We start from the raw sequence: 23407 nt of genomic DNA on the forward strand, positions 1-23407 counted from the left end.
GATGCCGGAACTGTATCCAGTTAGAAGATGAAGTCTTGTTCCTCCAACTTGTTTTGAGCTGTGACAGTGTATTTTTTTTTTGAAGACACCAAGGAGACTAAAATTACCTGAGTTGAAATGTTCTCCTTCACCCACTGACGTGGTCTGTAAACTTTTCACAGTGTAGAAATGTCAAAAGATCTGTGTGTGGGAATCACAAACACAACAGATGGATAGCTCCGCTGTATCTGTCAGTTCACCAGCGTTTGAATGCCACTGATCCTTGAATGTGGAGGCGGAGATGCTGGAGAAGATAGCGCCCCACTCACTACCAGGAGAGCCCGATCACGTGTCCATGTACGGGATCTGATTGGATGCAATGCCGTGACGTTAACAGCACTGTGACGTCATACTCCGGCTCTCATTTTGGAAGGGATTCAGTCGGCCATCGCAGATACACCAACAGCTTCGCACTGGGAAGCGGCCGCTCACCTGCTCCGTGTGTGCGAAGAGACTCAGTCAGTTAACCCACCTTGTGATGCTCCGCTGAGTTTACAATAAGTGGAAGCCACGTTTCTGTCCGGAGTGAGCAAAGAGTTTCCCTCGATCATCCCAGCTGCTGCAGCACCAGCAACTTCACGTCTGGGTGGAAGTTCAAATCAGCTCTGTGATGCACCAAGAATAACTCACTCTGAGACGTAAGGCGAGATATCGGCTTTAATTGACTGGAAGAAGGAACAAGCAGTGAGTGACGGCCATACTACATCCTGGAGACTGAAAGGCCGGGCTCAGGCCTTGATCGCCTTTATACAGGGGTCTGTTGAAGGAGCCACAGGAGCAGTCAGCAGGGGACGTGTCCAGTCAGGTATATGTAGTTCACCACACTTTGTGTTAAAAGTTTAACCATCACGGTGACTGAGGGCCTCTGCAGGTTCATGAAGGACTGTTACTGTCAGATTCTGCAGTTCTTTCAGCTGCTCATCGCACCCAGGACTGAACCCTGGCCACTGAGCATTTGAGCAGTCTGTTCTGCTGATGTTAGCCTTGAACTAGACTGATGTTTAATAGTGCGGATCTGTGAAAGATAAAACAGTTCTGTGTCAAATCCTGTGTCTCTACCTCACTCACAATATCCACTAGAAAGGCCACTCGGCCCATCTGGTCCCTGCCCATTTTTTCTGTTCCATATCAGTATTTTAAAATTTATCTCTGCCGTTTACCTCTTTGTTGCAATTTGTCACCACTCTTTGGGAGAAGAGAGTTCCTGTGAATTTCGTAGAATCATAGAAATCTGCAGCAAATTACAGTTCACTATACATTGTTCCGACCATGTAACCTACTCTAGTAACTGCCTAGAATTACCCTAGCGCATAGTCCTCTATTTTCCTAAGCTCCATGTACCTACGATTCTCTTAAAATACCCTATTGTACCCGTCTCTACCACCGTCGCTGGCAGTGCATTCCACACACCCACCACCCTCTGTGTATAAAAATATACCTCTGACGTCTCCCTTGTGCTACTTCCAAGCACCTTAAGCTATGCCCCCTCGTGTTAGCCATCTCAGCCCTGGGAAAAAAATCATTTGAATATTCATAAGATCAATGCCTCTCATCGTCTTGTACATTAATTTCCTACATGATTTTCCCAGGCTAAGTAACACGATGAGCTCGCTGAGTATTTGACCTTGCCCAGTGCACTGGACTAAGGAGGTTAAACTCTTCCCTACTTTTTTTTTTTTCAAATTTTGGGTCATTTTCACTAATTTCAAAGGACTGTGCCTCAGACAGCTGGGTTGTTGCAATGCGCCTGTAAAGCCTGACAGCAGACCAGCGAGTGAATCTTCGGTGGAGCAAAGTCAGAATCCAAAGAGTTGCCAGCACCAATCAGGGCTCTAGGTCTCCGGAAAGAGATAGGGTCTGGAGGTTACAGGGAGGAGGAGGAAAAGGAACCAGTCCAGCAGGGTGTGGCTATGAAAGAAAGATCAGACACATTTGGAAACTGGTCAATTGAAAAACAAAATGGTTAATGTCTACAAAACATTGCAGGCAATCAGCAGATCAGGCAGCAAATGTGGAGAGGAATAAATGGACAGCATTTAGGCCGAGCCCCTTCAGCATGTCTGCACTGTGTAATCCTCTGCTTAGTTGCTGCCTGAACTGCAGAGCTCCTTCAGCATTGCGTCTGTGAGCGTCGCTGTTTTCCAGCAACTGCAGAATCTCTTGTGTTTCATATCTGCATTTGTAAGAGGATTGTACTTTGGCATTAAAGAAACGAAATGTCTGTTGATATTGAGTGTATCGCTTATGGGAGCCGCTTTCTGAGTTAAAAAAAAAATCTGTTGATTTTTCTACACACAAAACAAACTGAGGTATGGGCATGAAACCGGTGCTTGCAGAAACCGTTAATGGCACCGTGCTTACCCATAATGCTATGCGTATAAAATATCGCCGTCGTTGAAGCACCGATCAAATGCGCAGGCGTCAAGCTTGCCGCTGTCTTGGATAACTCCGCATGCGCGCAGTGCACAAAATGTCGGGAGGACCGGCAGAGGTAAGAGCGGGTGCTGGGTGGGCTTTAATTGAGTGACAATTGCTGTGAACACTAAACACCGTGGCCGACAAACTCGGCACAGGCCAGGTCTTTTTCCTCTCTCTCAGCCCCACGATCCATACCGGGGAGCTTCCGGCCAATCAGGGAATGGGAGCAAATAGATCTCACAGACAGAGCCGAGCTCCAGAAAACTAAATGCAGGGATCAGGAACTCGGAGAAAGGGAACAATATCTTTCCATCAGCTGTTGAGACAATCAACTTTGTTCTGCCTCCTACCGCAGCTGCCGGCAATCCAAGCAACACAGGCAAAATGCCGGAGGAACTCAGCTTTACTACACGTTTCTATCGATGCTGTCTGGCCTGCTGAGTTCCTCCAGCATTTTGTGTGTGTTGCTTGTTCTGGCGTTTTCTACCGGCGAGGACATGCTTTGACCTATCCTGTCTTGGTACATACTGATATCAAACACCTTTGCCCTGGGCAACAAATAGTTTTCAAATCACAAATGTGCCAGACTCCAATAAGTCAGACTACTGCCGTTCCCTTCATATTCCTTGGCATTGCCATCACCGAGTTCACCCCTGTCAGCCACCTGGAGGGGGGTGTGGGTTCAGGGGAAATATTTATGTACTATACAGAAACTGGTGTTACCTGTGTGTATTGTGGCGATGCAATAGTCGCTGGAGAATTTGCAAATGGGGAGTGATATTGGAGTGTTATTTGGAAATCTGACTTTTTAAAGTATCATTTAGCAAGAAAATCACATGCTAAAGTTTGAGCACCTCTGGTAAAAATTTCTGTTATAGTGAATAGCTAAGCGAGTAAAAGATTATCTGATTTCCAAAAGGCAGAAAGTTAAAGATGACACATCCTTTAATATTTTAAGCCAGATGTCTTTTTCTTTTCCATCTCTTACAGTTTCAAAATAATAAAAAAAGGGAAAAGGGCCCAAAGCAAAGGTTTGGGCACCCAGCATGGTCAGTACTTAGTAACAACTCCTTTGGTATCACAGCTTGTAAATGCTTTCTGTAGTCAGCTAAGAGCCTTTCATATCTTGTTTGGGGATTGTTGCCCATTCTTCCTTGCAAAAGACTTCCAGTTCTGTGAGATTCTTGAGTTGTGTTGCATGCACTGCTCTTTTGAGGATTATCCACAGATTGTCAATGATGTTGAGGTCAGGGGAATGTGAGGGCCATGGCAAAACCTTCAGTTTGTGCCTCTTGAGGTAGTCCATTGTGAATTTTGAGCTGGGTTTAGGGTCATTATTCTGTTGTTGAAACCATTCTGTTTTCATCTTTTACTTTTTTTTTACAGATGGCGTGATGTTTATTTCCAGAATTTAATTGAAATCGTTCTTCCCTCTACCAGTGAAATGTTTCCCGTGCCACTGGCTGCAACACAAGCCCAAAGATTGATCGAGCCACACCGCCCCCCCCCCCCCCGTGCTTAACAGTTGGAGAGGTGTTCTTTTCGTGAAATTCTGCACCCTTTTTTCTCCAAACATACCTTTGCTCCTTGCGGCCAAAAAGTTCTATTTTAACTTCCTCAGTCCTCCTCAGTCCACAGGACTTGATTCCAAAATGCATCAGGCTTGTTTAGATGTACCTTTGCAAACTTCTGATGCTGAATTTTGTGGTGAGGATGCAGGAAACATTTTCTTCTGATGACTCTTCATGAAGGTTATATTTGCTGCACAGTAGAACAGTGCACCACCACTTCGGAGTCCGCTAAATCTTCCTGAAGGTCTTTTGCAGTCTAACGGGTGTTTTGATTTGCCTTTCTAGCAATCCTATAAGCAGTTCTCTGGGAAAAGTTTCTTGGTCTTCCAGACCTCAACTTGACCTCAACCCTACCTGTTAACTGCTATTTCTTAATTACATTACGAACTGAGGAAACGGCTACGTGAAAACGCTTTGCTATCTTCTTACAGTTGGTAAAAGTAATCTGAGAGCTCAAATGTCTTGGGGGGCCCAAACTTTTGCATGGTGTTCCTTTATTGTTTGTCACTCTAAAATTGTACAAAACAAAAATAATACATGAATCTTGCTTAAAATGTTGAAAAGAATGTTTCATCTTTAAATTTATGACTTTTGGAGATCAGTTGATCTTCTACTCACTTAACTATTTACAGGAACAGAAATTTTGACCAGGGGTGCCCAACCTTTACCTGTGTGACTTGTTGAGGTTGGGTCCTGGGATATCACAGATCTTGATCCATGTAAAATGGACCTGGGGATCGAGCTACTTGGGCTTATGAGGTGTTGAGCGAGTATTTCTGGTCTGGTATCAGATGTTTGTTTCTGGAGTTTCTTTGGAAGCAATGACTGCTAATATGAGGAGAGGATGAGTTCTGATTCCATCCTCACAGGGACAGGCTGTGAGTAAATGTGCTGTACCGTGTTTACCACAGTTTAAAAAACAGTAAAAAAAAAGTCAACCCCCTACCAACTACCAAAGAAAAAAGCTGATGGATGACAATGGATAATTAGAACTAAAAACATATTCACTTAAGAAGAGAAGATAAAAATAAACATAAAAGTCTGTGCACTGTTAAACTTTATAAATTGGAAAAGTAATTTAGGAAAGGTCCTCAAATATCATAAAAAGATTGTTTTGAATTTAAGACTGAGCAGCGGATCTTTTCTAAATATAAATATGACATAATATCACGTAGCCATTGAAGGCGTGTAGGAGGGGTGGACCCCTTCCATTTAAGCAAGATTGCTCTTCATGCTAAAAGAGAGGTAAAAACTAAAACCTGTAGGTTAGGAGTATTTAAAGTTACATCTTCATTTGCAATAATACCAAACAAGGCAGTAAGGGGATTTGGGTCAAATTGGACCCTAAAAAGTTGAGAGAAGGTATGAAATACTTCCCGGCAAAACTTTTCAATTGTAGAGCAAAACCAAAACATATGAATTAAAGAGGCAACCTCATATGAATTAAATGCAATCCGCAGAGTTGCATTTATTACAAAGTGGAGAAACATTCAGGTAAAAACTGGAGAGCTTCTGTTTAGAAATGTAAGCTCTATGAACCGCTTTAAATTGTAGAAGAGAATGACGAGCACAGAAAGATGATTTATTAACCCGTTTAAGAATTTTATTCCATCTATCATCAGAAGTCAGTCTAACAAAACGTTATTAACCTGAATTGTAAAGTTTGTTCCTCTCCCCACAGCTGTTCCTTACCTGCTGAGTGTTTCTGGTAATTCCAGTTTCTTTTTTATTACATTCGCCCTGGAATGGTTTATATTTCCTGAAATGGACCTGTTTTAACCTGGAAATGGAAATGGCTCATTCTGTGATAGCAGAGCAGTAAAGAAACCACAACTTTTCTCTTTAAATTATCCTGGTACCAGTTTGTGTTCAGTACAGTTGTTGCTAGCAAGATTTACAAGAATAATCTCAGGAATGATCGGCTTTATGTATGAGGAGCATTTGATCGTTCTGGACATGTGCTCAATAGAGTTCAGAGGGACGGTGGGGGTGGTGGAGGGATGTATGGTTAAGTAAACCTACCAAATGCTGAAAAGCCTGGATACAGTGGACATGGAGAGGATGTTTCCATTAGACGGAGAGTCTGTGATCTGACAGCACAGTCTCAGAATAAAGTTTCCTTTAAAACTGAGATGAGAAAAACTTTTTGGCTAAAAGATGTCTGATCTGTGGAATTTGCTGTCACAGAGGTTGGTTGAGGCTGCCATTTGGGTATATTTATGGCAGAGATTAATAAACTCATGATTGCTAAGTAGCTTTGGGATTACAGGAGGAAGGCAGAAATATTGTGCTGGAATAGAAATCAGCCATGGTTGAGTGGTCGGGCAGACCAGATGGATCGAATCACCTAACTCTGTTCCTGTGCCTTATGTCTTATCATGACTGAATGATGGCTCCTTCTTATCCCATATCGTTCTGTGACATGTGAGGGACAATAAAAGATTGTTCATTGAGATCATTATATCTGCCTTCAACTTTTAAGTTTCAGTGAGTTTTGTTCTTGGTAACATTTAGCAGAAATGTTTGGTTCTCCTTTTTATTGTTAATGTGTTTCATTATCTTTCATGTTAAAGTTAGAACTGGGGTGAGAGATTGGAATAATTTTTATTGGAGTAAAAACCCCAACTGGAAGCAAACCACAACTGAAGACGAGAGAACAGCAACCAGTGAACCATCCCGAGGACTGAGAGCATCAACTGGAGAGAACCTATCTGACTCGGAGATTCCTGTGATTCAGTCAGGAGAAAGTTTGGTGAGTCTCATTTACTCAAACACTGGTCCTTTAGACATTACATACCTGTTCAAAGGAAGGTAGGAAATAGTTGGGAGTGAGACTGAATGTGCCCAGAAGAATCAGTTATGCCTCTGTTAGATCCAGTTGCAATCACTCCAGGTCTGGTAATGTGCTTCCAGCAGCCCAGCCCTTTAAAAACACTCTCATTCTGTGGAAGTCAAATCCGGATAAAGTCACTCGGAGTCCGTATATGTACAAACTCTTTCCTCCAAGCACCCAGGCCTTACTCAGTTAGTCGCTCAAACAGGAACAGTCTGTGACTGTTACCGCTCAATCCACTAACTGACTAACAATTCACCTTACAGCACAGATATATCTGTTCAGATACCCGTCACACAAGACAGGCTGGAGCCAAAGTTACTTACTACATGACAGCCCCTAAAGACAAATTACAAAATAGTCATAATGGCTTCCACACACAGAACAGTCTGAAGCTGTCCTATCTCTACCCACGAGCGCACAAGGAGATAAACATCCAGAAACCCGAGCTAGCTTCCCTCAAGAAGAGATGTGGCTCAGATGGCCTTGCACATCTGTTGATCATCAGCAGTTTCTTTCAGAAAAACAGGCTGCTCTTGTTTAACAAAGTGTTCACCCTTTTTCATACTTTATCATTCCCACCTTTTGATCATGGATAACATTACGGCATATCTGTGGGTAAAAACAGCATACAACAGTAATTATAACAATGATATGTACAACTATTAGGCCATAATGCAATACCATGCCTCACATATTACCGAGCAGGCCTTCTAAGACCACCATTTCTTCCCTTCAGTGAACCAATGTAAATCCTGCCCTACTCTCTTGATGCTGTCAATTTCCCTGGCAGTGTGTCCAGAGAGGGATGTAATGTTAGTAGACTCATCAGGGATATAGGTTCAGCATTCTGTGTCAATAATAACACAGGTTCCACCTTTCTCAGCGAGGATAAAATCAAAAGCCATACGATTCTGTAGGACTATTTGCCAGATTGCAATCATTTTAGTGGATATTTCTGCTACTTGAGCCTGTGTTTCTGTCAGGGCCTTTGCAGTATTGTGGCCAGCTCCTCAAGTGCTATAGCCAAATTGATTATCTCTGGTGAATTCCTGGCTACTCCACAGGAGAGAAAAGTGATCATTCAAAATCGCTCAGTCTCAGTTATTCCTCTCCGCTGCCGCGCACCTGCAAGTCTGGCCAGGATGCATGTTTCCCAGTCTAGGAATTTCTGTTTGATGGGGGCCTGAGGTACCATCCCTCAGAACACTGACAGCCACAGTCATCTCTGACTGGACCCCAGTTCCTCATCTCTCTTCCCCGGGTGTTGTTTGAGAAAGCCCAGGCTGAGAGTTCCTCACCCTGGTTGAGCTGGATTACTGACATTGGAATCATAGTTTTACCATCCTGCGGAATTTCAACACAAACCCAGCAGGCCCCTAGTTCTACCTGTTTGGCATCGGTGTGACAGAGAGACAGAAATGTATTAACATGGGGACCCCGAATGCTGGGGTGAGTCCTCTCAAAGACATAAACCCGAACACCACTATCAATCAACATATTTTCCTTTAGTTCGAGACAGTTCTTCTACTCATACAGACAGACAGACAGACGTACTTTATTGATCCCGAGGGAAATTGTGTAACATGTTCAGCACGTTCGGTGCCTGATCGATGTATCCACCGAGATCGCCCCTTCAGTTTCACAGCCGTGGGAGTGGTCAGTAACTCCTGATATGATCCTCTCCACCGAGGTCCAACTTTCCCTCAATCTCAGTTCTTGATCAGGACAAAATTCCCAGGTTCTATGGTGGGCTAGTCACTCCTCTCTGTGGAGTAGCTTATTACTTCAGTTCAAAATTTCCTATTCAGTCCCAAGTATTCTTTTAGCCAGAGTTTACATAGGTTCAAAATGTTTTATATATCCTTAATTCCTCAGGAGGGTTCACGGGAAATATTTATGTCTATTATAGAAACTGGTTTTACCTGTGTGTACTGTGGTGATGCAAAAGTTGCTGGAGAATTTACAAGTGGGAAGAAGTGGTGTGATATTTGGAACTCTGACTTTTTAAAGCGTAATTTAGCAAACAAACCACTTATGGACAATATGCAAGAGCTTTGGTGAGAAAATCCTTCATTACCTGTTACAGGCCTGCTATATAGTTTGTGTGAGAGAGCAGATGAAATCAATCGAACCCAGAGGAGATCAAAGTTCTTATTGACAGTGATTTGCTAGCTGTTAAAATGAATACCCCTATATAAAATTCACTCTGCACATGTTGTCACTTGGAAAAAAAATGTACAGTACATGATTTATGTGCCCACTGGTCATTACAAAATAGAGGGGACATTGGTGGGAAGGTGGGAAGACCTCCAGTGTCCCTGGTGCCCTCACCTACAAGATGTGCATCCAGCTGCAGTTTGTAACTCTGCACTTTAAGGAGTTGGAACTTGAAATACTTGAATTCTGGATCAGCTGGGAGAATGTCATATACATGAGGGGTAGAAATCTTTATGTTATGTCTCCGTCTAAATGTGCAATGTGGAAGTTATAGTAATTTCTAATAAATTGCCTGTACATAGGACAGTCAATATAGCAGAAATGCAATTCTATCAGCATGAATTAATCAGTTTGATGGCCTGGTAGAAGATGATGTCCGGAGGCCTATTAGTCCTTTTGCTGTGGTACCATTTCCTGGATGGTAGAAGCAGGAACATTTTGTGGTTATCCTTTGGGCCCCTGTCTCTGTAAGTGCCCTGAATCATGAGAAGTTCACATCTTCAGATGCACTGGGCTGTCTGCACCATTCTCTGCAGGTTCCTGAGATTGAGGGAAGTACAGTTCACATACCAGGCAGTGATGCAGCCAGTCAGGATGTTCTCAATTGTCTCCCTCTAGAACGCTCTTAGGATTTAGGGCCCAAAACAAACTTCTTCAACCATCTGAGGTTTAAAAGGGGCTCCTGTGCTCTTTTCACAATACAGCCGGTGTGTACAGACCATGTGAGATCCTTGTTGATGTTTGTGCTGAGGATCTTAAAGCTGTTCACCCTCTCAACCCCAGATCCATTGACGTCAATAGGGGCTAGCCTTTCTCCATTCCTCCTGTAATCCACAATCAGCTCCTTTGTTTTTGTGACAATCAGGGCAAGGTTGTTTTCTTGACACCAGTCAGATGTTGTTCAGACCTCAGATAAGAGTCAGCAATCAAATGGTCAAGCATGGTATGAATGTGCTGAGCCTCATTTATCACAATCAAAGAAGCATCATAGGAAAGCCAGATAAGCTGAGGACAGGGAATTATGATATTCTAGCCATTACTGGGACTTGATTGCACCCAACAGTCTGAGGGATTTAGAGGAACAAATTTCCAGAGAGATCGCAGACCATGACTAGAAACAAAGGTTGATTCAGTAAATGCTTTTAACTTTCCAGATATTGTCTGTGACTCCCGTACTGTAAAAGGTCTAGATGGGGTAGAGTTTGTCAAATGTGTCCTTAATCGGTACGTAGGATTCCCGACGTAGAAGTGTGCAATAAGTTGTTAGGAAATAATCCAGTGCTGTTGACAGCAATTAGGGATCATAATGCCATGAGATTCAAAGTAAATATGCAAAAAGAGAGAGCTGGATCATGGGTTGAGATTCTAAATTGGAGGAAGGTCAATTTTAAAAGGATCTGACAAGTATGGTTTGGGACAGGCTGTTCTCTGGCAAAGGAGTACTTGGTAAGTGGGAGGCCTTCAGAAGTGAAATTTTGAGGGTATAGAGTTTGTACATGCCTGACAAAATAAAGGTTGAAAGATAACTGATGCAGTGAACCTGGGTTTTTAAGAGATATTGAGGCCCTAGATATGTTGTTCCTCTAAATGCCTCAGACTGTTGGGTGCTACCAAGACTCATTAATGACTACAGTATCATGATTCCACACTCTGAGCTCATCTGACTTTTTTTACACATCTTCTGTTGGTTTCCAAAAGCTTCCCAATAGTTTTTGCTCTCTTTGGCTTTTAAGTAGGCTTTCGCTTCTCATTTTAGCCACAGTTGTGTCCTCCTGCATTTCCACTGCTTTCACTTCTTTGGGATGTATCGATCATTCAGCTCCCGAATTGCTCCCAGAAATTCCAGCCTTTGCTGCTCCGTTGTCACTCCTACCTTTTCCCTTCCAAACAAGTTTGTCCAGCTTCTCTGTCACAGAAACGTGGAGAAGCTCAGTAGGAAAGCAGGCTATTTGGCCCACCTAGTCAATGCTGAAAAAACATTTAAGCTGTCTAATGCTACTACCTGCACCGTGACCATCGCCCTCCATACCCCTACCATCCAGGCTCCCATCCAAGCTTCTTTAAAATGGTGAAACTGAGCTCATATTTAACACTTGTGCTGACATTTCATTTCACACTCTCACAACCATTTCAGTGAAGAGCTTTTCCACATGATCTTGTTAAATTTTCACCTTTGCCACTTACCCATGACCTCTGGTTATCATCCCACCCAACCTCAGTGGAAAATTCTGCTTGCATTTACCCTATCTGTACCTTAATTTTGTATACTTCTAACAAAACCTCAAAGCAATGCATGATTCGGTTGTTTATGTTTAGAGCATATTTAAGGTGAAAAGATGATGAGGGGCATTGATCGTGTGGATAGCCAGAGGCTTTCTCCCCCAGGTCTAAAGTGGCTAACATGAGGGGCATAGTTTTCTGCTGCTTGGAATTAGATACCGAGGGGATGTCAGGTGTTAGTTTTTTTACACAGAGAGTGGGGTGCATGGAATGCAGTACTGGCTATTTGCATGAAAGTGGTTCAGTTACTGTGGGGCCGGGCACCCAGGCAGCTCAGTGGGAACAGGGAATAATACCAATGGGGAGAGTCAAACTGAGCCAGGTTACAGATTGGGGATGGCAGAAATGCCCCATTCTCATAGAGACAGGAGGAGCATCAGAGAGTTTGATGGTCATTCCAGATACCAGCTCTGTGCCCAGTTAGAAGATGACTTCTCTCTCCAACTTGGGTTGAACTTCACTGTAACAGTGTGAAGACATATCACACCTTGATGAGTCAAGTGATCTCAACTGAAATGTTGTCCTAAACCCATTGATGGATTTTGTAAATCTTTTTACAGGTTGAAAATGATGAGCAATTTGTCTACTGGAATCTCAAATTAAGTCACACCAGTTTTGCTGTCTCTGACCAGATATTTAAGAAGTGGAGCAAGGGATTCACTTCATCTTCCTTCCTCGATCATCTGACTGACGGGTACTGTCATCTGCTCAGACAGTGGGAATGGATTCAGTTGGACATCTCAACTGAAGGTACATCAACAAGTTCACACTGGGACAAGGCCATTCACCAGTCGCTCTGCCCACCTGTGGACACACCAGTCAGTTCACACTGGGCAGAATTTTGTCATCTGCTGAATTTGTAGGGAGAATTCACTCTATCATCTGACATAATGGCTCACCAGGGAGTTCACACCGGGGAGTGGCCGTTCACCTGCTCAGACTGAGGGACAGGATTCAATTGCTCATCTAAGCTGAAGGTACATCAGTGAGTCCACTCTGCAGAGAGCCGATTCACCTGCTCAGACTGAGGGAGGGGATTCACCTGCTTATCTGACCTAATGGCTCATCAGCGAGTTCACACTGGGGAGAGGCCGTTCACCTGTTCAGACTGTGAGAAGGCATTCACCCGGTCATCTGCCCTAATGGTACACCAGCGAGTTCACACTGGGGAGAGGCCGTTCATCTGCTTGGACTGTGGGAAGGGATTCACACGGTCATCTAAACTACTGGTACACAAGTCAGTTCACACTGGAGAGAGGCCATTCACCTGCTCAGACTGTGGGAAGGGATTCACTTGCTCATCTAACCTGAAGGTACATCAGCGAGTTCACACTGGAGAGAGGCCGTTCACCTGCTCCGACTGTGGGACAGGATTCACTCAGTTATCTTCCCTAATGAAACACCAGCGAGTTCACACCGGGGAGCGGCCGTTCACCTGCTCGCACTGTGGGAAGGGATTCACTCAGTTATCTAACCTGAAGACACATCAGCAAGTTCACACTGGCGAGAGGCCATTCACCTGCTCAGACTGTGGGAAGGGATTCATTCGGTCGTCTGACCTAATGGCTCACCATCGAGTTCACACAAGGGAGCGGCCATTCACCTGCTCGGACTGCGGGGAGGGATTCATTTACTCATCTAACCTTAAGGTACATCAGCAAGTTCACACCGGCGAGAGGCCGTTCACCTGCTCAGACTGTGGGAAAGGATTCACTCGGTCATCTATATTGAAGGTACATCAGCGAGTTCACACTGGCGAGAGGCCGTTCACCTGCTCAGACTGTGGGAAGGGTTTCACTCAGTCATCTAAACTGAAGGTACATCAGCGAGTTCACACTGGAGAGAGGCCATTCACCTGCTCAGACTGTGGGAAGGGATTCACTGAGTCACCCACCCTAATGGCACACAAGCGAGTTCACAACAGGGAGCAGCCGTTCACCTGCTCGGACTGCGGGAAGGGATTCACTTGCTCATCTAACCTGATGGTACATCAGCGAGTTCACACTGGAGAGAGGCCGTTCACCTGCTCAGACTGTGGGAAGGGATTCACTCAGTTATCTTCCCTAATGAAACACCAGCGAGTTCACACCGGGGAGCGGCCATTCACCTGCTTGGACTGTGGGAAGGGATTCACTCAGATATCTAACCTGAAGACACATCAGCAAGTTCACACTGGCGAGAGGCCATTCACCTGCTCGGACTGTGGGAAGGGATTCATTCGATCGTCTGACCTAATGGCTCACCAGTCAGTTCACACAAGGGAGCGGCCGTTCACCTGCTTGTACTGTGGTAAGGGATTCACTCGGTCATCTGACCTAATGGTACACCAGCGAGTTCACACTGGGGAGAGGCCGTTCATCTGCTCAGACTGTGGGAAGGGATTCACTCGGTCATCTATACTGAAGGTACACCAGCGAGTTCACACTGGGGAGAGGCCGTTCACCTGCTCAGATTGTGGGAAGGGATTCACTCGGTCATCTCAACTGAAGGTGCATCAGCGAGTTCACACTGGGGAGAGGCCGTTCACCTGCTCAGACTGTGGAAAGGGATTCCCTTGCTCATCTCAACTGAAGGTACATCAGCGAGTTCACACCAGGGAGCAGCCGTTTACCTGCTCGGACTGCGGGAAGGGATTCATTTGGTCATCTCAACTACAGAGACACCAGCGAGTTCACAGTGGGTAGAGGCCGATCACCTGCTCAGACTTTGGGAAGAGATTCTCTCAGCCAAATCAACCAAATGTGCATCATTGACTTCAAACTGGTGAGGCCGTTCACCTGCTGTGATTGTGGGAAGCGATTCACATAGTCATCTAGGCTTATGTAACTCTCACTTCGTCTAGCAGCTTAATGTAGGGGTGATAGCCCCCAGCCCGGCCAAACTTGAGAAATCTCTTTTGGGTGGATGTTGTGTGATGTGTCCCCTGTTACAAATCAGTTCCCCGAAATTACAAAGAGTACACAATATGCAATTAAGCAATTGAGCTTTATAATCCTTACTTTGACTACAGGGTTAGTAAAGTAAGCAAAGAAAAATGGCCCGCTCTCTCCATTCATGTCTTCTCATCTGTCCCTCGTGAAAGACCACAAATTCTCTCTTCCAGACTCACAAGAAAGAACGTTTCTCTCATTGGATAGCCCCGCACTCCAAAACCCTGTTATCTCTAGTCTGAACCTAAACATTGCTGCTACATAGAAACCATTACCTCAGCAGTGAAACATTGCAGAGACCATTACATGAGCAGTGAAACCTGGCAGCATGTTACACATGTGATACACTACCGGGTGCACACTGGGAAGAAAGTTTTAATGAGTTGCATGCTGGATATTTGTCCATCACCATTGCTGAATGCAATTTCGAGAGTGACTGTTGGTGCTGAACTCTGCAATTATTGCTGCTGCTCACCGCATCCAGTTCTGCACCCTGGTCACTGGCATGGGAGGAGTTTCTGCTGCTGCACATTCACCTTTAATGTGACTGGAGTTTAATATTCTGGATCTGAGTCAAATAAATCAGTTTATTTTAAACTCTGTCTCTGGTACTTCAGTGAATTTATAACACACCTAGTGTACAGTAAAGAGTCAACTCTGGCCAGCTGGACCCTGCCAGTGATTCTGTTCCATGACAGTCCTTTTAAATCCTCCCTTGTACAGCCAACGTCAGCCTCAAGAGAAATCTTCCCAGACAGATCTGACGGAATTCTTTGTTGAAATACGAAAGGCGGTGGGTGCTGTTTGTTTGGATTTTCAGATGGTTTTGAACAAGGTGCTGCACCTGAAGCTGCTTAACAAGACCACAGCTCATGTTATTTGATGTCCCTGTGCTTTTCCCGCTGGAGTTTAGAACTATGGGCGGGGTGTGGAGTATGGAGAGGATGTTTCCCATAATGCGGAGCCCAGTTCCAGGGGAACATCCTCAGACTACAGGGAAATCAATTCAGATGAGGGGGAATGCTTAATGATATCATGTTTATACAGCATGGCTGTGACTGATCTATGCTTCTGTGCCCATTATCTCCAGCTCAATTGTACCCACTCAGATAGATAGACACTTCATTGATCCTAAAAGAATTTACATGGAAGGTTTAGAATGTCAGAAACTTCCGTATGTCTCCATTTAAAATGAGTGGCCCTTTTCGATCCCTGTCAGTTTCTCTCTCCCTGATCAACAGAGATATCAAAGGGCCCGTCCCGTTCCATCGTATATCTCCCCCGGCTCAATCGCTGGTTTCTATCCCAGCTTAACTCCCCATCTCTCTTCCCTCCAATCTATCTCCCTGCCATTCTCTCCCCTCATTGGCTGTTGCCACCATCTCTCTCCCCTGTTCCTTGCCTCTGCCACTTCCCCCTCATCTCTCCTCAGTCTGTCTCACTAACACTCCTACAGTCTCTCGATTCTCTCTCCCCCTCTTTCAATAACACCACTCAGCCTGTTCTGTCTTCTCTCTCTCTCTCCTCCACTCTCTCTATCCCTCCCTCTCCCACTTTCTCTTCTCTCCTTTTCCCTCTTCCTCTATCTCTCTGTCTCTTTCTTTCCCTCCTCTGCTTTATCCAATAAGTTCCTATGTCACAATTGCACATTGAAAGGTGCTATTATGGAGTGAACATGGGCCGAGGTTCAGGGTCGGACAGTGTGGGGTGTGGTTTGTAGACAGGAAGTGGAATAGAGAAGTGAGAGTGAGAGGAAGTTGGGGTGAGCAGAGTAAGAGAGGGAGGTGAGGAATTGGGAGAGGTATTATTAAGATAAGTGTGGAGAGGAGGAAAGGGAGAGTGAGAGTAGATGGAGGAGAGAAGCAGAGAGGAATGAGAGGAGGGTGAGGGGTAGGGAGAAAGGGAGTGACAGATCTGGTGAGCGCACTATGGAGAGAGGAAGGAGCAAGATGTTGATGGAGCTGCATTTCCTCTGTCCCACTCAGTAACTCTTCTAAGGATGTATTTGCATCAACCAAAGCAGGATTCAACACGCCGTGAGCGTGTGCTGTTCTGAACTGAAATGAAAGCTCAACCCAGAAAGTTGAAGAAGTTACCACAATGGAACAGTGATTCCCTCTGGGGGCAGTTACGTGTCCTATAATGTCTTTAGGAGCAAATAACACTCGCCCGGGGGGGGGGGGGCATTCGAGATTCTTGATGGGGCAATAAGCTGCCTCTAACATGTGGCAACAGACCTGATCGACCGTTAGTAGAGCAGGTACTTCCAAAAAGGATGTGGCACTGGGACACAGGAAGCATCGCACTGCAGGCCTTGATCGTTCATCGTCACACTTGGCGATCTCGTCCGACCTTACTAACCTAACAGACGTCGTTGGGGATTAGCAACGAGGGTACTCGATATTTCGCCTTGACTCGCAGCACTAGGGCTAAAATAGGCTGGGAAACACTACTATAGAAGAAAGATTTAGTCAATAGATGAGCATAATCGTCCATGGATGGGATTCCTACGATGTGAGCAAAGGAGGAAAGCGTCCGACGTCAGGCTCAAAGCTGGAGACCTCTTCCCAGAAACTGCATGGTTCCTTGTGTCAATACAAGACCAGGCGGTTGACACAGAAATAACAGAAATGCACATTAAAAGAGTAACAAATTCAAGACGAAGTGTTGTGCCTCTCTCGGGGCTCGAAAGCAGAATATGCCGTTTTATTTCTTACACAGCGCCATCAAGTGGCAAGCGTTATTCACCAAAAATCCTGCTTTAAGAGACGATCATGAAAGATACTACAGATGACAATAAGTATAAGCCTGATCCAGCTTTACAATCGGAGTCAAATAATTGCATTACTACCGATCCGTTATTAGAGATAGGGCGATACATGATCCCGTCCGGAAATAATATCACAGGATAAACATGCAAATTAGATTTACTGAATAGATACAGGCATTCCGACACACACAGCACGCTGAAATCAATGTGAAAAAACCTGAAATATGCCATGGCGTTGATAGCAGTGTGACGTCATACTCTGGCTCTCATTTTGGACGGGATTCAGTCGGCCGACGCAGATACACCAGCAGCTTCGCACCCGGAAGCGGCCGTTCACCTGCTCCGTGTGTGTGAAGACACTCATTCAGTTAACCCACCTTGTGATGCTCCGGTGAGTTCACAATAAATCGAGGCCACATTTCTGTCCGGAGTGAGCAAAGAGTTTTACTCGATCATCCCGGCTGCTGCAGCACCAGCAACTTCACATTAGGGAGGAAGTTCAAATCAGCTCCGTGTTAAAGGTTTAACCGGCACGGTGTCTGAAGGCAGCTGCAGGTTCATAAGGGACTAATACTGTCAGATTCTGCAGTTCTTGCGGCTGCTCATCGCACCCAGGACTGAACCCTGGTCACTGAGCATTGGAGGAGTCCGTTCTGCTGATGTTAGTCTTAAACTAGACTGATGTTTAATATTACGTTCACTCTCTACTACAATCACAATGTACACTAGAGAGGCCACTCAATCCATCTGGTCCCAGCCCATGTTTCTGTTCCATATCAGTATCTTAAAGTGTATCTCTACCGTTTATCTCTCACACTCCCTGTTGCTAATAGTCACTATTCCGTGGGAGAAGAGGTTTCCCTTGAATTTCATAGAATCGTAGAAATGTACAGAAAATTACAGTCCCTTCGGCCCACAATGTTGTGCCGACCATGTACCCTACTCTAGAAACTGCCTAGAACTACCCTACCGCAGAGCCCTCTAATGTTCTAAGTTCCATGATTCTCTTAACAGACCCTATTGTATCTGCCTCTACCACTTCAAGCACCTTAACCTATTTTCACTCATTTCAAATGACTGGGCCTCAGACAGCTGGGTTGTTGCAATCCATCTCTAAAGTCTGACTGCAGACTAGCGAGTGAATCTTCGATGGATCAGAGTCAGAAACCAAAGAGTTGCCAGCACCAGTCAAAGCTTTGGGGCTCCAGAAAAAGATGAGGTCGGGAGGTTTTGAGCAGAAGGAGTGAAGAGGAACCAGACCAACAGGATCAGGCTATGAATAAAATATGAGAAACATTTGGAAACTGGTTAATTGAAAAACAAATTGGTTAATTTCTACAAAATATTGCAATTAATCAGCAGATGAGGCAGCAAATGTGGAGAGGAATAAATAGACAGCATTTTAGCAGAGCCCCTTCAGCATGCCTAGACTGTGTACTCCTCTGCTTAGTTGCTGCCTGAACTGCAGAGCTCCTTCAGCATTGTGTGTGTTTGCGTTCCTCTTTTTCCAGCAACTGCAGAAACATGCCACTCTGGGTGGTCAGAATGGTAATCTATACGGGAGACAAAGTAGATGGGGGAGGTTTTAAATGGTAGTGTTACATCCGTATTTACTCAGGAGATGGACACAGAGTCTGCAGAAGTGAGGCAAAGCAGCATCAACTCTATGGACCCGGTACAGATTACAGAGATGGAGGTGTTTGCTGTCTTAAGGCAAATCGGCGTGGATCAATCCCCAGGGCCTGATAAGTTGTTCCCTGGGACCCTGTGGACGACAAGTGCAGAGATTTTCGGAGTCCAAGCACAGATATTTAAATCATCCCCAGTGACAGTTGAAGTACTGGAGGATTGGAGGACAGCCAGTGTTGTTCTGTTGTTCAAGAAAGGCTCTAAACTTAAACTAAGAAATTGTACATTGGTGAGCTTGTTATCAGTGGTGGGAAAGTTAATGGAACGTAAGTGCAGGAACTCAATATACAAGTTTTTGGATAGATGTGGACTGATTATGGATAGATAGCATTGCTTTTTGCATGATAGGTCATGTCTAACCAATCTTATGGAGTCTCTCGAGGAAGTTATCAGGAAAGTGCATGAAGGCAAGGCTGCTGATGTTGTCTACACGGACTTTAGCAAGCCACTTGGCAAAGTCTCACATTGGAGGTTGGTCAAGAAGGTTCAGACATTCAGTATTAAAGATGAGATAGTAAATTGGATGAGACACTGTCTTTGGGAGAAGCCAGAGTGTGTTAGCAGATGGTTGCCTCTCTGACTGAAGGACTGTGACTAGTGGTGTGCCATAGGGATCAGTGTGGGATCTGTTGTTGTTTGTCATCTATATCAGTAATCTGGATCATAGTGTGGTTAGCTGGATCAGCAAATATATGGATCACACCAAGTCTGAGAGTTTAGCGGACTGTGAGCAGGTTATCATGGCTTGCAGTGCGAACTGCACCAGCTGGAAAGATGGCTTGAGAAATGGAAAATGGAATTTAATGCAGACAAGTGTAAGGTGTTGCACTTTGGTAGGACCTTCCAGGGTAGGTCTTACACAGTGACTGGTCGGGCACTGAGGAGTGTTGTAGAGGAAAGGAATTGGGGAATACAGGTCTATATTTCACTGAAAGTGGTGTCACTGTTCAAAAGGTATAGAGAGAAAGATTTTAGCCCATTGGCCTTCATAAACTCAAGTACTGTCAACAATAGACGGATGTTATCTTGACGTTGTACAGGACATCTGTGAGGCCTAATTTGGAGTATCGTGTGCAGTTTTGGTCACCAACCTACAGGAAAGATGTAAAAGAGGTTGAAAGAGTTCAGAGAAAATTCATAAAGATGTTGTCAGGTCTGGAGGACTTAGGTTATAAGGAAACATTGAACTGGACTGGACTTTATTCCTTGGAAAGTAGAAGAGTGAGGGGATATCTGATGGAGGTATACCACAGTTTTGAGGGTCATAGATGGGGTAAATGCAAGCTGGGTTTTTCCACTGAGATGGGGTGGGACCACAGCCAGAGGCCATGGATTAAGGGCGAAAGGTGAATCGTTATGTGGATCAAGAGGGAAAACTTGTTCACAGAGATGGTCATCCAGGTGTGGAAAGAGCAGCCAGCACAGGTGGTGCGTTCGATCACGATTGAAACTTGGTATAGGTACCTGGATGGTAGGGTTATGGGAATGGAAAGCGTAAATAGCTTGGCACCAACTAGATGTGCCAATGTGTCTGAATCTTTCTATGACTGTGACATGAATCTTAAACAATACCAATATTCACTCTAATTCCTTTTAACAGCTGTGCAGACCAACCATACATCTGAGCAGGAGATATTTACATGGCATTAAAACTGTGGCACTTTAAGTTAACAGTAGATAAAAGAAAATCCCAGCTGCACGTCAACAAAGGGTATTTGTGTGAGAGTGTTTCAGTTACTGTGGGGCCAGACACCCATGCAGCTCAGTGGGAACAGGGAATAACACGAATGGAGAGAGTCAAACTGAGCCAATTCACAGATTGGAGATGGCAGAAATGCCCCATTCTTATAGAGACTTGAAGAGTATCAGAGAATTTGATGGTCATTCCGGACACCAACCATGTGCCCAGTTACAAGATGATTTCTCTCTGCAACTTGGGTTGAACCTCACTGTAACAGTCTGATGTCAGATCTGACATTGGAAACTAATGTGATCTCATCTGAAATGTTGTCCTTCACCCACTAATGGATTTTGTAAATATTTTTACAGGTTAAAAATGACAGGGAAATTGCCTATGGGAATTCAAACAAGTCACGCCAGTTTTGCTGTCTCTGTCCAGATATTTAAGAAGTGGAGCAAGGGATTCCTTGAATCGTCCTTCCTGCTCTGACTGTGGGGAGGGATTCACTCTGTCATCTGACTGACGGGCACGCCTGTTATTTTACACAGGTAACATTCACCTGCTCAGATTGTGGGAAGGGATTCACATGCTCATCTAAACTGAAGGAACATCAGCGAGTTCACACTGAAGAGAGGCTATTCACCTGCTCAGACTTTGGAAAGGGATTCACTCAGTCATCCTCCCTATTGGCACACTAGTCAGTTCACACTGGAGTATGGCCATTCATTTGCTCAGACTGTGGGAAGGGATTCATTCGGTCATGTGATCTGCCGGCATACCAGCGAGTTCACACTAGGGAGAGGCCGTTCACCTGCTGTGAATGTGGGAAAGGATTCACTCAGTAATCTAACCTTGTGACACACTACCGGGTTCACTCTGGGTAGAAAGTTTCAATAAGCTGCATTTTGGATATTTGTCCATCACCATTGCTGAATGCAATTTCGAGAGTGACTGTCGGTGCTGAACTCTGCAATTATTGCTGCTGCTCACCACACACAGTTCTGCACCCTGGTCACTGGGCATGGGAGGAGTTTCTTCTGCTGCACCTTCACCTTTAATGGGACTGGAGTTTAATATTCTGCATCTGAGACAAATGAATCAGCTCTATTTTAAACTCGGTCTCCGGTACTTAGTGAATTTAGAACACACCTAGTGTACAGTAGAGAGTCAACTCAGGCCTGCTGGGCCCTGCCAGTGATTCTGCTCCAGGGCAGTCCTTTTAAATCCTCCCCTGTTGTTCATCTCTCGCTCTCCCTGTGGTGATGGGTTCCAAACTGAGCAGAGTAAGAATCTAGAGGCGGGTCCGCACAGGGCAGATTTTGGTGTACTGGAGGATGGTCTGGGTAAGAACATATGATCAGAAGGGAATCAGCAGCGAAACGTGGCTACAAATGACACAGTGGAAACATCTGGAAGCTGATTGACAGAGAAAATCTTTTGTTTGTCTGACTGATGCAATACCTGTGGTAAGATGCTCTACTGGTCGAAGAGCGTGTGTGTTGGGAATGGTTTTACCTATTGAAGGTGTTGTTCCTGCTTGTTTATCTTGCAATATTATATCCAGATGTTTATTATGGATTGTCCTATCTGAAATAATGTATTGATTATCATGTAATTTGTAAAACTTTGGCTCTAAAACTGCATCAGGCTGGAATTTATGGTGCCTTTATGAAGTGATGGAGGGCATTCATGAGTTGGTATTTTAAAGCAAGATTTTGGTGAATGATATTTGCCACTTGTTTGTAGCTTTGTAAGTAATCAGATTGAGTTAAACTGCTGCAGGATCCTGGACTGTGTTGGAGTGTGTCTGGTTTCTCTTTGCATTTTCTGTACTTACTGCCTTGTTTGTTGTATTTAAGGTATTTTTCATTTTTTCTTTCTTTTGTTAACCACCTTGTCCTGTATTTCTGCAAGGAACCCCTCTGTTTCTGGGAAGAGGTCCCCAACTCTCAGTCAGCTGCTCGATGCTACCTTGTCACCATCTCATCTTCTCAGATCATTGGGATGTCTCCCATGGAGAGTCATACTCATTCCAGTGCTTAATGTTTCATTCCACAGTGATGATTCATTTTCTCTCAGTGTGCATCGCATTGAAGTTTTCTGGTCTGTATTGCTTATCAGAATTGCATATACACACATGGAATACTGAATCCTGTTCATTTTTGATGAAAATATATACATAGTTTTATCTGACTCTTGTGTGTTTTTTCATATGTGTTATTTCTGTTCCTCCTTCTGTCCAAGGTGGTGTTAATCTAAGTGGGTTTGAGAGCAAATAGTCTTTTCTAAAGTTTTCTAAAGTTCTTATATATCTTTGTAAATTTTACTGATTGAAATCGGACCAACATTTTTACTGAAAAAAAGTTAATGTTGGTATTGATGGAAGTTCGTATTGCCTCTGTTGTATTTGTAACTATCGAGCTCTGTTTTGGAGTTTTTTAAGCCTTGAACTAAATTTTGTCAAAAGGTTTTTCTGCAAACCCCATTTCCAGAAAAGTTGGGATATTTTCCAAAATGCAATATCAACAAAAATCTGTGATATGTTAATTCACGTAAACCTTTATTTAACTGACAAAATTTGAAAGAAAATATTTCCAATAGTTTTACTGTCCAACTTAATTTATTTTGGAAATAGATATAAATTTAGAATTTGATGGCTGCAACACAACAAAAGTTAAGACAGAGGCATGTTTACCATTGTGTTACATCATCTTTCCTTTTAATAACACTTTTTAATCATTTTGGAACTTAGGATACTAATTGTAGTAGATTTGCAATTGAAAATTTTGTCCATTGTTGCTTGATATAAGACTTCAGCTGCTCAACAGTCCGTGGTCTCCGTTGTCTGATTCTCCTCTTCACGATGCGCCATACATTTTCAATAGGAGATAGATGTGGACTGGCAGCAGGCCAGTCAAGCACACGCACTCTGTGTCTACAAAACCACGCTGTTGTAGCCCGTGCGGAATGTGGTCT

General features: G+C 44.2%; 1 protein-coding gene across 5 annotated transcripts; it reads left to right on the forward strand.

Moving 5' to 3' along the window:
- Nucleotides 1-425: 425 nt before the first annotated feature.
- LOC132407291 (zinc finger protein 585A-like) lies at nt 426-22625 on the forward strand. Of its 5 annotated transcripts, none has more exons than XR_009516434.1 (3): nt 426-844; nt 6602-6780; nt 20800-22625. XR_009516434.1 is itself a non-coding variant. In XM_059993582.1 (3 exons), exon 3 carries the CDS (start codon nt 12420-12422, stop codon nt 14043-14045), a length of 1626 nt encoding a protein of 541 aa, XP_059849565.1. In that variant the 5' UTR covers nt 426-844; nt 6602-6780; nt 11922-12419; the 3' UTR covers nt 14046-14901. The 5 variants fall into 5 exon arrangements, 4 of the variants coding, with proteins under 4 accessions (XP_059849565.1, XP_059849566.1, XP_059849568.1 ...); XM_059993582.1 differs by lacking the exon at nt 20800-22625 and adding an exon at nt 11922-14901; XM_059993583.1 differs by lacking the exons at nt 426-844; nt 20800-22625 and adding exons at nt 879-2530; nt 11922-14901.
- The last annotated feature ends 782 nt before the right edge of the window (nt 22626-23407 follow it).

The sequence above is a fragment of the Hypanus sabinus genome, chromosome 18, assembly GCF_030144855.1.
Source record: "Hypanus sabinus isolate sHypSab1 chromosome 18, sHypSab1.hap1, whole genome shotgun sequence".
NCBI classification, from domain to species: Eukaryota; Metazoa; Chordata; class Chondrichthyes; order Myliobatiformes; family Dasyatidae; genus Hypanus; species Hypanus sabinus.

Bases quoted from the DNA above. Each gene is read 5' to 3' on its own strand.
- LOC132407291 (XM_059993582.1), top strand. From the start codon at position 12,420: ATGGCTCATCAGCGAGTTCACACTGGGGAGAGGCCGTTCACCTGTTCA.